This window comes from Vulpes lagopus, chromosome 7, assembly GCF_018345385.1.
Source record: "Vulpes lagopus strain Blue_001 chromosome 7, ASM1834538v1, whole genome shotgun sequence".
Lineage (NCBI taxonomy): Eukaryota > Metazoa > Chordata > Mammalia > Carnivora > Canidae > Vulpes > Vulpes lagopus.
The window spans coordinates 38,814,656-38,831,601 of NC_054830.1; the positions used below are offsets into that span (position 1 = coordinate 38,814,656).

Genomic DNA, 16,946 nt, shown 5'->3' on the forward strand with positions numbered 1-16,946 from the left:
GGGTACAAGTAAAAGAACACTACCCCAGTCAGCTAAATTTTTTTTTTAAAGGTCTTACTTATTTATTCATGACAGACAACACAGAGAGAGGCAGAGACACAAGCAGAGGGAGAAACAGGCTCCATGCAGGGAGCCTGACGCGGGACTCGATCCCCGGTCTCCAGGATCAGGCCCTGGGCTGAAGGCAGCGCTAAACTGCTGAGCCACCCGGGCTGCCCCCACTTTTTTTTTTTTTTAAGGCAATTTACCAGCTTGGGTAATTGATCCAGGGTTGAACTAGCTTCAGGAATGGTTGAATGCTGAGTTTGAAATTATGTCAGATCTCGATCTCTCTCTTTCTGTCAGTCTCTCCCATCTCCTTCTTTCTCTCCATCTCTGCTTTCTTATATATGATATTCATTTTCCAGGAAGGCTTTACCCATGTGTTTACAAAGATAATTATCAACAACTCAAAAATAGCTTTCTTCCAGTTTACCAACTGAGAAGAAAAAGTATCATTCTAATAGCTCTGGCCAAAGTTCTGAAGAGGAATTTCATTGACATCACTCCATCCCTAAACCAATCACTATGGCCAGAGGAACAAGATATTCTGATTAGCCAGACCTGGGCCAAGGGTCCAACTCTCTGGTGGGATTACAGGGTAATATCAAGCCCTTCAGATAGACAGGGAAGAAGCAGCATTATTACAGGGGTCAGGAATGGTTTCCCTAACAGGATGCCAGAAAGACAAAAGGTAGCCCAGGTAATTATGGGAAGATGCTTAGGATGACAAGCTTTCTAAAATGCTCAAAAAAGAAAATAGTAGATGGTCACCCAGGATAAAAGGCAATAAGGGTGTATTCATGGTATATGGAAAGAGACCCAAAAGTCGGAGAAGACTGCAGTATATGTTACACTTTCTGGTAAGGCATCACTGGTAGACTACTTACCTCTTGATCAAAAACAACACACTGGGACAGGCTTGACCTGCCAGGTTATCTGTTTCTGGAATATGAAACCTCTCAGGTTATTGTATGCTGGGCTGGTCTCCATCTTTACTGCGGGATCACCAAAGGATCACAGCTTTTAGAGATCACAGCTTTTAGAGTTCGGTTGGCTGAACTCTACCATTCCTAGTCCTAGGAATGATCAGGTAAATGTAAGGTACCTCTCAAACTGAAAAAACAAGTGTGTCCTTGGCTGGCCCCTGTGACAGCTCTCAATGGGTTTCTTTCAAAAGCAGGCTTTGTCCCCTTCCCATAAATTCTCCCTCCCTCCAGATTGCCATGCAGGGGCCTCACCCCACCTTCCTGCAAAAATCTCCCTCACAGGGCTGGGAAAAGCCCAGAAGCTATAGGCCTGGCATCCAAGACACTACTGAGGAAGCATCCATATTCCACTTCTCCTAACCGAGGAGGTTAGCAAACTTGTTCTCTTAAATGGCAAATTGTAAAGTATGGTAGGCTTTGTAGGCCAAGAGGCCAACTCACAGCTATCATGTAGGTATTTCTGTAACAAGCGAGAGAATAAATTTCTACAAGTTCTTTTCAATCACTTTAAATATACATTTAAAAAACATAGTCCATTTGTGGGCTGCACAAGAACAGGTGGTAGGATGCATGTAGCCCTCGACTGCTAGTCTGTCGACTCCTGCCCTAACTGCTCTAAGTGGAAGGAGCCACAAGGCAAGTGGAACTCATACTGGAAGGGAAGACGGTACTATAGGATCCAAATCATAGACACTGAAATGGAGAAGAGGGAAAGAGGGGGAGGGAGGAAAGCTGTGAGAGTAGAGTCTGAAAGAGAGGCTGAGGAAGTCTGGAGGGAGAAAGGTGACTCTGGGCAGTGACTATGATAAAAGAGTGACAGAGGGCAAGAGAGTGAGGTTATGCAAGAGAGAACGGGAGAAGGCTTTACAACATTTGCTTTATGATGAAATTCACAAAGGACTGCAGTAAATATTCAATCGCTTTTCAGTTATTGTGGTCCTGGGTTTTTCTTCCTCCTTCTCTCTACATGATCTGCATTTGCGTTTGGGTCCACAACTTTATGTGGTGTTCTGTAAGCTACTGCCCAATCCGGGAGCTGGCCTAAGCCTCCCCCTCTGTCTCAATCATCCCAAACAATCTGGTTCTCTCACCCATCACATCCTTCCACCTGAGATACACTTTCCCCACCCCCACCTCCCTCCACTTGACCAACTCTTGTTCATCCTTTCTACAGAGATCTTTCACGAGTCCTGGGGCGACCACTGCCCGGTGTGCTCACCCTGCAAAAGCCTGAGTGCCTCTCGGGTTCCTCATTTTAAAATGGGACCTCCCCTGGCTGTCCCTGTTGGAAAAGAGGCGAGGCAGAAGGAATCACTTTGCAAACTGTAGAGGGCGTGGCACATGGGAGCTGGTATCGGCATCCGGTTCCAGGGGGAGCCTAATTTTGGTCATCTCCTCTGTGCCATCCTCCGCAGGTGACACTTCCATGGACCCTTCGAGCCAGATCTCCGCACGCACAGTGTGACTGGGAGAGGAATAGCACGCCTGTGATTTGGGGACGGGCTTCGCCAAATGACAATTTAGTCAGCTCGGGAGGAGCCGCGGGGAGGATGAGGGCGGGCTGACTTCTCTCTTAAAGCCTCTTCACACTCCAGGTGATTGTTTTTACATATCGGGGAAATCCTGAGCGAGCCAGTCTCAGTGAAAGACGCAGGTGTCTCCCCTCCCCAGCAGCTTCCAGCCAGCCACCTTCCCGAGCTCGGCTCAGAACTCCATCTGAACCTGTCTCCTAGAATTCTTAAAATGAAACAGCCCCCTCCGTCGACAGTAATTAAACAGAGACTGCGCCGCGGCGAGCTTGGCATCCGCACCTGCCGCGGGGATCCCCTTCCCCCAGGCACCTGCGCTCGGAGGCCGTCCGGCCCCGCCCCCGCTCTGGCCCCGCCCCCGCTCTGGCCCCGCCCCGCTCTGGCCCCGCCCGCGCGCACGCGCAGTCCGCCCGCCCGCCCCCCGCCCGCCCGCCCGCAGCCTCCCGCGGCGCCCGAGGAACAGATGGAGCAATCATGCTCCTCATTCCGCCAGAAGGGCCCCGCTGCTCTGGGGGGAGTTCTGTGGTTGTAAGACACATAATTAGACACGTCAGTGGACAATGCGGCGGATTAGAGGGGGTGGGCTGGCATAACGGAGAACAGGCATCCTCATTGATCTGCGGCGCGCGGGAACGCCCGGGCTCCCAGCCGCGATCGCCTCCGGGGGGGGATGGGGGGGATGGGGGGGCTCGGGCGCCCGGCGCCTTTGCTCTTCCTTGGGGATTTACGTGCAGGGGATGCCACTCCTGCGGACGTGTCACCTGTCAGGTGTCCAAGCACGATAAGGCGGCAGTGGATCCCGCAGCCTGCGCGGCAGGACAGGCGGTGACCATCTCAGCTCATCCACCCACAGATCCCGTCCCTGCCCCCCCCCACCCCACCCCACCCCAGGTGACTGCTTCAAGGAAAGCCCAGCAGAGGGGACACACGCTGGCATTCACCCTCCTTCACCCCCTGGGGAGCTAAGCGAACTCGAGCATCGCAGGCCACCTCTCCAGGGCTCTCTACAAGGGGCAGCGCCTCGTGTTGGCAAAGAGCCGGGGCTGCCGAGGGTGAGATGGGGTTTGCACGCAGGGCTGCCCCTTGCTGCGCGGGTGACTGGCAAGTTACTCCGCCTGGAATCCTGGTCTCCTCTTTGGTTTCATGGGAAAGACACACCCCCCCCGCCCCACCCCCACACAAAGGCACTTGTGGGGCAAAGTGTGTTTGAGCTGAGCTCCTTTGTAAAAATCAGAGGCTCATTCCAGAGTAGTTGGGATAACGGGAGTGTCTTCTGTGGGTCCTCTGGGAAGCAAAAGCCCCAAGAAAGGATTACAAGTGCAGCCTCTTTTGCTTCAAGTGCATAAGAAAGGAGCAGGAGAGGAGAGCCCAGGGCAGGGAGGAGGATCAGCACTTGGAGGGAGGGGGGAAGACTGGGCAGGGAGACCCCACACAGCTAACTCTGCAAGCTCAGAAAGTCTGGAAGGACAAGAGGGAGCCTGGAGCAAAGAGCCAGTGGGAAGGATCCAACACTGGGCAGGAATGGCCCCGTTTTAGCACCTGTCTGTGGCTGTCAGTGGTAGGAGCAGCCTGGAGAGAGTGTGGCCTCCAAGTGAACACCGTATCTCCTTCATGAAACTGTCAGCTCATATTGGAGAGAGCTGAGTAGTGCACTGCCATGGCTACCTCCAGCTCCATGGGTGGCCACATGACTGAGATAAAACCAACCAGAACATTCCATTTTATTGGCCAACTGGGAATGATTCTAAATTTACCTAAATGGATCCAATCAATCTGAGGACATTTGCTGGAGATGCTGGACCAAAGATAATCTCTTTTCTGATGGATGTTAACAAGAAAGGAGATAGCTGCTGGGGGCTGCTGGAAGCCACCTCAGGACATGCGAGGTGGCAAAATTGGGACGAAATCAACACTTGGGGATAGTAGAACAGAGAAACCACAAGAAACAGGGCTTTGGTCACATCACTGGGCAGCTGGGTTAAGCCTCTCCTGAAATCCATTCTGTGGCCAGACTTCTCAGTTCATGAACTAGTAAACCCTCATTACTGTTTGAAACAGTTGGTCAATTTTCCTGTTATTTATAAGAAAGGCCTCCAGTTTGATCAGTGATATGGGAAACAGATGCCCTCTGAACTCCACAAGTAAGAACAATCATAGTGTCAAGTCTAATGGAATGGAGATTCATTAAATAGTGATACGGGGATCCCAGGCTGCTCTGGGATTCAGAGCAGATATGTTTGAATCTTCATTTCAGAGAGGAATGTGGTTTAACTCCACATGTGTACATCCTTGGGTGCCCCGCCACTCTTTTCCTTGACCAGCTGGTGTCTTCACCCCATTCTTGGTATTTTCTCCACTATGTTGATTCTTCTAATTCATATTTCTTCTCCTTCCTGAGTTTGTAGGACTGACTTCAGGCCTAGTTGTGACTTAATGTATTTCTCACCCTCTGTAACCACTGCCAAGGGCCTATTGTGCTCTGTAATTCACCATGCAAATTTCTGAGGACACAAATCTGATTATTCCAGCTCTTGCCTATTTAGACACTGTCTGCAGAGGAGGCTGGGTATCTCTTTCTTTAGAATTTCTCAGATGGTCCAAGTATGCTGCCAGAATTGTAGAACCCATGGTTTAATAAAGCTTTCCAGGTCAGAAGCCCCAGCCTGCCCTTGGGTCAAGTTCAACCCCGATGCAGTCAGCTAAGAGCAGAGCTCCAGTGGCAGGTCTGAGCCTAGAGAAGAACTAAAGTGGAGACAGGCCTTGCTTGACATGCTTAAAACAAGAGAGGCCTCACATAGACTGGCACAAGGCAGTGGCTCAACATGTGATGGCTGTTAGTAAAGTCTAGTCTCATGTCTAATTCAAAGGTGTACTGTTTCTAAAATATACTAGGCAGCTGCTGTACCTCAGCTGAGGAAGAGCTGCTGAGAAGACACCTAGACAAGATGGACATCCATGCTTGGCAAATACACTGCAGGACAGGAAAATTCTGATGAATCCAACTCTGATTCTCAAGGAAAAGAGTTTTTCATAAAGCTAATAAATGTCCAATTTAGAAGACAGACTTGTATTCTGACATGTCTTTTTACTTTTTTGATGTTAACATGCTTTTATGAAAGAAAGTGGAATTTCAGTGGAATACTAGGTGGGTGAGGATACCTATACAGGGGACCCTTGAACAACATGGGTTTGAAGTACACATTTCCACGAATACACAGATTTTTTTTCAATTAATACAGTACCGTAAATATATTTTCCTTATGATTTTAAAAGAGATTCTATCTATTATTTATTTAGAGAAAGAGTGTGGGAGCAGGGGCAGGCACAGAGGAGAGAGAGAAATCTCAAGCAGACGCTTCGCTGAAGCGCAGCCCAATGCAGGGCTCCATCTCATTATCCTGAGATTGTGACCTGGGCTGAAATCAAGAGTTGGATGCTTAACTGAGCCACCCACCTGCCCATCACTTCCTTATGATTTTAGTAACATTTTCTCTTACTTTATCATAAGAACACAGTCTATATTACATGTAACATACAAAATATGTTTTTAACTATGTTTTGTAAAGCTTCTGGTCAACAGCAGGCTAATAGTTAAGTTTTGGGAAGTCAAAAGTTGTATGTGCATTTTTAACCCCTAACCTCTGTCTTATTCAAGGGTCAACTGTATATGCAAAATTAAATGTTGGCAGCTTTGTCAGGAGCCCTCTGCATTCCATAGTGGTTTGTTTTCCACTAATTTTAATTTTGCAGAAGTCTCAACATAGGAACTCTGGAACCCACTGCTCTATAGCATAGCCTCACAGAAATCACACATCCCTACTCTGATCCCTTAGCTGTCCCTTAATTCAAGGCTTTTCCAGCAGGACCTGGCCCCAATCCAGTGGGAGTTCAGAGGAGGAAAATAACTTCCAGCCGGGAAGAATGAAGGCTCAATGAGGCCTTGAAGAATGGGTGAAATGTATGTCCACCTATGCAAAGTAACAGGGAGAAGAGAAAGCAATGCATGAGCAAATATGTCAACGTGGGAAAACACAGAGCATAAACACAGTAAATATTTAACTACATACTGTGGGAGAGGCTGTCTGAGAGGCACTGGATTGCCAGAGAGCTACTGCATTCGGGGGGGTGGTTCTGGGCTGCTGGTCGAACTGCTGGCACTTCAGGCCGGAAGCCGGCTGCTTCTTCCCCCTGAATGTTCACTCCAAGGAGAGCAGTTGGGAAATGTCTCCCCGGAAAGAACTTGAAAGACGACAGCATACCACCGCCATCACTTAAAATCCGGGAGACAGAGCCTAGCTGGACTGAAGTTTGCTTGGCAAACTCCCTGCCTGCAGTGCCCCTGAGATGAAAGCAGAGCGGAGAGTAGAGCCTCCTAGCAGGATTCTTCTTGGAGGTAAATCCTTTCTGGTCGGGTTTCTTTTCTTTTCTTTTTTTTTCAAGTGCTCAGGCATGCAATTCCACATTCATCCTTTTCCTCTCGCTTATCTTTTCATGACTTTGGAGAGCAGTCTTCCTTATCTAGGAAACAAATGGCCTCCACGGAGAGCTCAAAACAGCCAAGTCATTTATCTGTCTGACATGTGTTTCCCTGTTTGTTTTCTCCAGCCTTGAGACAAGAGTTGTGTCAACTGTGGATGGCTGTGCCCCAGTCACTTGAGAGGTATGAATCAATTTCCAGCTGCATTTATCACTTGCTGCCTTAAATCAAGTCTAATCAATGCTTCCTTCATTTGGTATGGATTGAAACTATATATAACGTGCTCGGAGAACGGCCGGCACAGGGAGCAGATCACAAACAAGAATTCCATCGGGGATTTAGACAGAACGATGTTAAGGAAACATTTGCAGTTTTTGATTCGCTTTAATAGAGATGCCTGACCAAACAGTTAGATTTGTTTATGAAGTTTCACTTCAATCCACCTGACATGCAATGTTGTTACATGACAGATCAGCTGATACAAGGGGGCTCTGGCATCTTCAAATATTTTACAATACATTATGCAGATTCAGTACCTGATTGAGTAAGGTTTTATTCCTCTATCGTCTTTAACTCACTTCTGTTTTCTTTTAGTGGTGTTTGTCACTGCTGACTACATGGGTCAATTTCTAGTTATAATAAAAATCTCTTTGTAACAAAATAGAGGAGCCCCCTCTGATTAAAAAAAGCACACTTTTTTAATGAAGTCTTCCAACGGAGAAAACTTGGCTCTCCCTCTCTCCTCCCCCATCCCCCATTCTTTGTAATAGAATTTGATCCACACAACCAAAGTGGATTTTCCACTAGCAGGTGTGAAAACCGCCCCCCAGCTGTTCAACTAAGAAAGTGGTAGGGAGCAGCCCTGGCTCATTTGTAAATTAATCTTGTGCCAGTGAAAGATGATATCAGCATAGTTACTGGCACCTGAAACCCATCATGCCCACGGCAAAGCCCTGGATTATTCTTCCAGGGTAATGGCAGAGGAGAGACAGAACACAGAAAAATAGGTCAATGATAATGCGAACCCAGAAGATGAGGCAGTGCTGTGATTCATTGACATAATTAATATTTCTGTCTAATCTGCTGAACTGTGTAGACTTTTACCACTGGCATGCCTCTGAAGCGATTAACACGGCTGACTCATTTTCACAGTGCCGGCTCCCCCAGTGACCTGTTGTCAGGTAGCTGAACAGAACCCTGTTTCAGCTCTGGGGAAGTCAGGGAAGAGTAATAAACCCTTATGTTGGTTTAATACTTTCCAGTTCATAAAGTATTTTGAACATAGTCTCATCACCCTTTAAAATAAGCAAGAAAATAGTTCTATTCCCATTTTCAAGGCGTAGGTTTGGAGGTTGGTGTACCTTGCTTGTGGGGCTGCTCACACCTGAGCTTCAGCTCTGGAACTCACCTCCTCACCTCATCAACCCCAAAGTCTAAGTTCTTCCCACTGAGCTGGGACCAGTCGCTGAGGTCCCCTCCCGCTCTTTTGCCAACAATTTTTTTTCCTCCCATCTCACCTGGGGCTCTTGGGAAACTCACATGATTACTGGAGATCCCTAGAGTTGCTTGGCAGGTTGTTGAATTAGAAAAAAAAAAATCAAATAAAAGGCAGCACCTTTGGACTTGTTTTGGGTTACAGACGTGGTGCAATCTTAAACAAAGACAGGGTAATGTGATATCACAAAGCTTTAACCCTCTGTGAATAAAGAGAAGGTTAAAAAAAAAAAAACCCACAGCAGACATAGAGCCAAAATTAAGGCACCCACTCATATTGTCTTTGATACTCCTGAGAGTTGTTTCATGAGTTCCTTTGCTCTGAGATGTCCAGGAAGGATCATGTTTGCTTATTCTTTTAGGAAGGGAGTAACAGGTTTTTCCACCCATGGCAAGCTTCACAGAGGTAGATCCTGTGTAGATTCCTAAGTAAAGACAGAGTTGGTAAAAGGAAGAGTTTCCATGGCTTTATTAGACAAGAGTGTATCTGCTGAACTTGACGTTAGAAGTGGATGAGGGGAGTAACAGATAATGCATTTTCAAACTGGCTTCGGGTAATGTGCCACTGAGAAGAAATGCATTTTCAATGGTCATAGGGATTTTGAAGCTCTCCAGGGAGTCTGAGAAAAGTCCTGAACACATTCCGACAAAGCAGTTACAGTGCTCAGGAGTTAACATGCGTGTCAAATGGCACAGTCACCCCAACTATCCCATTAATACAAACTGAAATTTATATTGGAAATACAAATACTGGCAACCTATATAAACCTAGAGTAAAAGGGAGCATACCCTTGAAATAAAAATGCTACTGAGATTAATACATATCAGATTTCATTTCATTTCCTCCCTAGAGCAAATTGGTTTATTTCATTTGTTCATTCATTCAGCAAATATTTATGTAGCGCTGAGAATATGGCACTGATGATTCAGTGGTAACCAGATACGACACAGAACCCGCTCCCTGGGAGCTTACATTCAAGTGGGAAAATTCACATTTAAAATATTAATGGAGACTTACGCTTCCAATCAAGATGGCATAATAAAGACCAGATTTACTCTCCCACCCAACATAACCAAAAAAGAAAAACAGGAATAGTATACATAACAATGGTTTTCAAGACACTGGATGTCAGGCAACGTAAGACAGTGATCCTGAGGGGTGAGAGACAAACATAGTGAGCTGCATCATCACCTGACCTACTGCTCTGACCCACTGTCCAAGCTGCACGAGGAGGGACTCCAGTGGACTCCAGAGTTCAGGAGACAAAGCTGAGGACAAGGGGAGAATCAAGCAGCCAGCATTTGCAGGACAGAAGGCCAGATTATCTGGAGGGGCCCCTCTACTACTCATGAGAGTACTTACTGATGAGAACATGTCATCTTGGGAAAGTACCATCTGAAAGCATTAGTGGGAACAGTGCTCACTCAGCATTCACACAGGTGCCTATTTCTATCACCCACCCAGACTGGAAAATCTGTAATTCCCAGGGCATGGGAAAATCTTTCCTTAATATCAGGAAATAGTTCATCCTAGACTGAACACTGTTCTAGACCTGCCTAACAAATTACACATGCAAGACGTACAAGGATCAAACTATTTCCAAGAAACTTAACTGCATCCCCAAACAAAGCTGAAGAATTTAAGAACATATATTCAACAAAGTGAAATTTACAATGCATGGCGCCCTATCAAAGATTACATGGCATGTAAAGATGACTCATAATGTGGATTTGTATCCAGAATTTATAAAGAACTCTCAAACTCAAAAATAACAAGCAACCCAGCTTAAAAAATAAAATGGCAAGAGATTTGAAAAGACACTTCACCAAAGATTTGTGGAGGACAAACAAACATATGAAAAGATGCTCACCAACAGAAGTCTTAAAACACGCAAATTAAAACCACAGTGAGATACCACCTCACTCCTATTAAAATGGTAAAAATGGATCACAGTGATGATAAGAACGTGCAAGACATGGAGCACTCATTCACTATCGGTGGAAATGTGAACTGGTATAGCCATGTTGGGACACAGTTTGGCAGTTTCTTAAATTGTTAAACATACACCTACCATACGGCTCAGCCATTCCACTACTGGATATTTACCTAAGAGAAATGCAAGCATATGTCCACACAAAGACTTGCACACAAATGTTCATAACAGCTTTATTTGTGACAGCCAAAAGCTGGAAACAACCCAAATGTCCATCAGTAGGTGGATGGAAAAATCTATCCAATCAGATACTAATCAGATACGGGGAAAAAACAAAAAGCTTTTTAAAAAAGCCCTCTTGAACACATACTGCATCGACAAATCTGAAAATAATTATAGTGAGTGAAATAAGCCTAATTTTTAAGAGGGTACATATTACACAATTCAATTATATTAAATCCTAGGAGATGCGAACTAATGTACAGTGTCAGAGCAATTCAGTGCTTGCTGGGGAATGGAGGAATGGGTGGTATGTTGGGGTAGGGGAGCAGGGTAACAAAGGGGGATGAGGACACTTGGAAATGATGGGTAAGTACAGAATCTTGGCGGCAGTGATGATTTCATTTTCGTGCATACAGATGTCAACACTTACCACACCGTACACTTTAAATACATGCAGTTTACTGTATGTCAAGTATACCTGGGTGAGGCTCCTAAAATATTAATGGGGGGTAGGAGAGGTGGCTAAGGATGCCTGGCTGGCTGGTAAAACATGTGACTCAAGGTTGTGAGTTCAAGCCCCACTTTGGGTATAGAGGTTACTTAAAAATAAAATCTTGAAGAAAAAACATTGATGAGCTCTACATTCTAGGGATTCCAGCTGAACTGTTATTTCATCTTCAATATTAATGACACTTTGGTAAAAATACTTTAAAACTTTATTTTTTAAAGTTGTACTAAGAAACCAACAGGTATCAACATCAGCTCACTGAAAAAGTGTTGTATACACTAAGAAGGACGACAAAGTGAAAATGAAGAATTATCATTCAGTGAAGAAAACCAAATCTGACATAATTCTCAATGGTGGAGAAAACCACTCAGAGTCTGTCACTTGGTGTCTGCCCATTGACTCTGCCCTGCACACTGCTGTGGCTTCCAGCAGCAGAGTCCTCGGGTTCAGAAACTTGAACTGTTGAGTTCAGTTGCTCTCCGAGCTCCTCTATCAGCGGCCGGGACCCTCCAAGAGCACAGGAGGAGGCAGGTAGCTTGCCTGGACTACCACCAGATGTCCCGATGGCTGAGTTTCTGCACACCCCATTGTCATCAATAAGCAGGGCACTGCCTGCCTCAAAAGAGGGACCTCGTGAGGGATCTACGGTCTCAGATTTACTACCCGTGAGCTCCCCTTGCTCGGAGTCCAAGCCTTCGGTTTCAGATTCGCTGGTGCTGTCTGATTCCTCTGAATCACTTGCCTCAGGACTGGAGGAAGGTGTCTGCTGCCTGGAAATGGAGTGGGCTGCTTTTAATGCTGTTTCTTCCTCCTGCACAAGAAAAGCTGCAGCTTCCAGTTCTTCCAGTTCCAGTCCCAGCTGGGCCTTTGTCAGGGATGCTTCCTTTAAGGCTTCTGCAAGAGCTGCCAACTTGCTGGACCTTGAAAGCCATTTTAAGAAGAAATATTAGGACCATTCATTACCTGGCTCAAGAACACAACAGGGCACAGAACTTAAATTAACAAAATAAAGTCAGAGCCATACTTCACGTGACATACCAAGATAAATCCTGAAACATATAAAAGATATAAATGTAAAAAAAAAAAACAAAAACAAAAAACCCAAACATGAAGCAAATTAAGTATTACAAGGAAATGCAAGAGAATCCCTTTATGACCCTAGAATGAGGAAGCCCTTTCTAACTAGGACTCAAAATCCAGAAGCCACACAAAAAAGGGAAAGATTGACAAATTAAAAAACAAAACAAAACAAAACAAAATAAAACTTCTGTAAGACAAGAAACCAAAAAAATCATCATAAAGTCAAAAGGCTAATGCAAAATTGAGAAAAATACTGGCAACTCATGTCATAGAGCAAGGCCTAATCCCCCCAGAGTTCTTAAAAATGGATATAACAATTCATCAGAAAAAAGACATAAGCAGACAATTCTCACAAAAGGAAATATAAATGCCTCTTAAACATAAGAAAATATATTCAACTCCAGTCAAATACGAGAAATACAAACTAAAGTCACAGTAAGATACATTTTTCATTTATCATAGTGGCAAAAATCCAAACATTCGATAGCACGGCTAGCAAGGCTGTGGGGGAAAAGGCAACTCCCTACGCTGCTGCTGAGAAATTAAACAGGTCCGACCCCTGTGAAGGAGAAGTTGGCAAGAACTTACAAAATTGAAAATGTACATACTCTTGACCCAGCAATACCGCATCTGAAAATTAAAGACATATGCTATAGGACAGAGGCCCAAGGTTATTTCCTCTGGTATTGTTTTTAATACCCCAAAATGGGAAACAAACAAATGCCCACCATTATGGGACTGGTTAAATAAGTTATGGCCTCTTCATGCAAAGGGAGAGAGTCTATGGCTGCTTAAGGAACAAAGCTCTTCATGGGCTAACCCAGATATACTGTCTAATAGCAACAACAAAAGGCATGCCATATGTGTGTGTGCTACCTTTTAGGTTAAAAAATGAGAAAGAAATATAAACACATCTATTTGCTTGTATACTTATCAATAAACTCTAGAAAGCTATAGAAAACACTTTAACTTATATGGGGGGATAGTGAGGACTGGAAAGGTTGGAGGTGATGGTAAGAGGGAGGCTTTTCACTGCACATTATTTTTTAAACTCTGTGAATGTAATACCTATTTAAAAATTTTAAATATACAAAAACTAAAATGCAATACCATAGAGAGCAGCATGAAGCACTTTTTATTTTTATTAGAAAACCATTTCATGTTATATCAGAGGATATTCTACATTTGTAACATTACATTATAATAAATAATCTTTTTAATTAACTTGGATACATTAGTTGTTTTCCTTTTGTTATGAAAGAAGCAATGAAAAGTATACTTACTGCAGGTGTCCAAAAACTGTCTTTCCTCTCCCATAGAAGAAAATCTAAAGTGACAACTGAAAAAGGTGGCAGTGTGTGAAAATGGTCAGCATGCTGGTATGGCTTCTATGTTTCTCTAAGTCCAAAGGTGAAATGAGTGTACTAAACATTTAGAGGCTTTGACACAAACCTGATGAGGGTGAATTCATAAGATAAATTCACTTGTAAAAGAGCAGTCCATCCCAGAATATTGAGAAAATAAGGCTTAATTTCACTGAGCCTGAAGTGACTGGTGGGGCAATGGGAACTACTGAACAAAGATGGTATTTTTCACATAAATGCGCCTAGATGTGTCTGAGACCCTTTGGTCACAGAATATGTGGTGTAATGACTTTGTGCAGGGATGATCTGTCCCCGCTGCTGCCTCTCCAAAAGTGCAGTCAGGGCCCAGAATCTCTACCGCAGTCAGTGTCCAAGGGCGGGTGCAAGGTACAGGAAGCTGGGTGAATGGCCACAGGCAATGGCATCACGGAGAGCAACTTTCTCATATGCAAGGAAACCCCTGAGTGTGTGCTGGAATTCCCAGAGATTAGAAAAAGGAAGGTGGCTAGGGTGGAGAGAAAAACTAGGATAAGATCTGTTGAAGTCAGCTTATGATTCACCAACAAGTGATAAACTCTGGAAATGCTCTTGCCAGTTTGAGAACTCTCTAGGAGCACAGAATGAGAGGGTTGCCACATAATTTACGTCCATGTCTAAGGCAGTTGTAGACAATGTCCAAACAACATGTATTTTGAAATTCTGATGACCCCTGGTAAAGAATTTGGTCTGAGTTAGTGGACCAGTTTGAAACATCTCTGCCCTAAGGCCCTGTCAGCCTAGGACCTAGGTCACTGCCATCTTTTCCACTGAAGCAGGTCCTCTCTGGGTAATAAACCACAGCTTTAACAGATAAAGAGCAAGGAACCTATCTATTTAAATAAGTATTTAAAATACAAGCTCTTACGTCAGTGACCATACACCTCACATTCTTATTAGCCATGACACATTCTTTCGACAATCTATGAAAGATGACGTTTCACAAACACTTGCTTGCTCCAAATGACAACCTCCTCACAGGTCAGTTTCATTTTTGTCCACATTGCAGATAACAAAACAGGCCTGGAGGGGTAAGAGACTTCCTGCTGAAGTTTACACAGCTAACCAGGGGCAGTCGAAACCAGACTCCCATGCCTTGGGGCTCTAGTGTACTCCCTCCTCCACCATACCCACAAATATCCAGGCTCTGAAAAGTTTCCCATCCTGAGACCACATTCTTCACTTCTCCCCAGTTGGAGCTCCATTCAACGTCTTCCCAATGAGCAAGTTCTGACCGACACGGGCACAGAAGTCTGCAAACACTGTTGGCTTTCACTTAGCAAACTTCAGTGAAGTGTACATCTGAGCCTTAATCACAGTTTTGGAATGGGAAGAACACATCTGACTTATTTTTATGGATACAGTGAAGGGAGTCGGTATGTCAACTCTCTGGTTGTACTATCTGGATCCTTGTTATTATTGTCTACTACACTGTATCTGTCATGTATAACAGAACAAATTTGGAATTTCAAAGCCTCTCACCTGTAATCCTAGCTCTTTTCAGACACAGCAGAGCCCACACACGTGAGACTAAATAGGATCTACTTTGACAGGCAAAATAGTGGCTCAGATAAGCCATGTGATCCTAACAGGATTTGTGCCTGTTACTAGGTACTCTGAATTTTTATCCTTCAGGTTGTTTCTTACTTTAAGTACTATATTATGTTTAAACGACCTGTTTATATAAAATATGTAAAAAATGGGGGTGCCTGGGTAGTACAGTCAGTTAAGCATTCAACTCTTAGTTTCAGCTCAGGTCATGATCTCAGGGTTGTGAGACTGAGCCTCAAGTTAGGCTCCATGCTCAGCATAGTCTGCTTGAGATACTCTCTCTCCCTCTGCCCCTCCCACTTGTGCTCTCTTTCTCTTGCTCTCTGAAATACATCTTTTTTTAAAAAAATAAGTATGTAAAAACTGAATTTTATGTTCATTTTTGATTCTTTAACATGCTGATTCATCTCTTTTTCTTAGCAGTCTCACTTTTCCTACGTCAAGCTGGCTAGTTTCCTAAATTAATATTAAAGTTGTGATAGAGGGGTACCTGGGTGGCTCACTTGGTTAAGCGTCTGCTTTCGGCTCAAGTTATGCACAGTCTCGGGATCAAGCCCCACATCAAGCTCCCTAGTCAGCAGGATGTCTGCTTCTCCTTCTCCTCCTCACTAACTCTCTGTTGCTATCTCTGTCTCTCTCAAATAAAATCTCTTTAAAAAATTAAGTTGTGATAGAAACCTTAAGTTTATGGAAGAGGCATTCTGAATTCTCCCCTAAAGAATGCTAGGATAAAAAGAAATTAAAATTTTCAAAACATAATTGATGTAGAATGTGACCTAATAATCCAAGGAATGAAAGTTGGGTTTGTTTCTATTCAATTATTTTATGCAGATAACTTAGCGATCATTGCTTGCAATAAAAGAAACCTATTCATTAAGCCATGAAAAGAAGCCTTTTTGTTCTTTCAACCACTGTTACAATTAGAGTTGGTTATAAGTCTGCCACTCCTTGTAAATTGTAGAACCTAACTCTGCAATGGCCCTTTCCGTTTCAGAAAGCACCTCATTTAATGTAGTTAGTGGTTTTTCACTGTCACACTCAAAACAGACCAGCTAGTTCATGTCATAAAGCTTTGTCCAGTGACATTAGTTACCCAGAATGCGTATAAAAACCAGGTAAAAAAAAAAAAACAAAAAAACAGGTACATTTAGATACAAAGCAATGAATACATTGAGTTACGAGTTATACTTAAAATATATATTTTATGTCTAAGTGAAGAGCACCTACTTGTTAAGAATGTATTCAATCAAGAGTGAAGAGATTCATCCTTTAAAGGAGACATGACAACTGGATCACAGTAATGCCAAATTTTAATAAAATACTGAAAACAGGTTTACCTTAGAAAGTTTTTGGAAACGTAATCCTACCATGTAACTTTTTAAAAAGTCTTCATTCTGTTTGTATTTGTGAAATAATATCCTATTTGGAGGATTTTTTTTTTAAGTTAAAAACTGCTCTTTGATAAGTTACAGTAAATACAACTACCATGAAAGAGTAACAGTAACAGCTGGACGTGCATATCTTTACCATGGCTAAGCTAATATAAAATTTCCTCAATTACTTTATATTTTGGTGAATGAGTTACAGTGGGGCGGTAGGGAGGGGGATTGCATGGCCTTATGAAACAGCCAAAACAAAGTGCAAAAGGAGCCCTAAAATGTAGGAAAACGTGGGTATAAACAGAAAGCATACATCCTGTTTCTTGTTGTAGAGTTTTGTCTCC

General features: G+C 43.8%; 1 protein-coding gene and 1 long non-coding RNA gene across 2 annotated transcripts in view; one reads left to right on the plus strand and one right to left on the minus strand.

The window, feature by feature from the left end:
- Positions 1 to 6,705: 6,705 nt before the first annotated feature.
- Positions 6,706 to 15,397, plus strand: LOC121495969. The gene is made up of 3 exons (XR_005989081.1): positions 6,706 to 6,950; positions 7,163 to 7,217; positions 14,866 to 15,397. It is a non-coding gene; the product is annotated as an uncharacterized LOC121495969 (long non-coding RNA).
- The window catches only part of SHQ1 (SHQ1, H/ACA ribonucleoprotein assembly factor), a 101,010-nt gene continuing 94,127 nt past the window's right edge, over positions 10,064 to 16,946 (minus strand). The window contains exon 11 of the mRNA XM_041764089.1: positions 10,064 to 12,112. Within this exon, the coding sequence (XP_041620023.1) occupies positions 11,560 to 12,112 (553 nt within the window). The 3' untranslated portion in view covers positions 10,064 to 11,559. The remainder of the gene's footprint in view (positions 12,113 to 16,946) is intronic.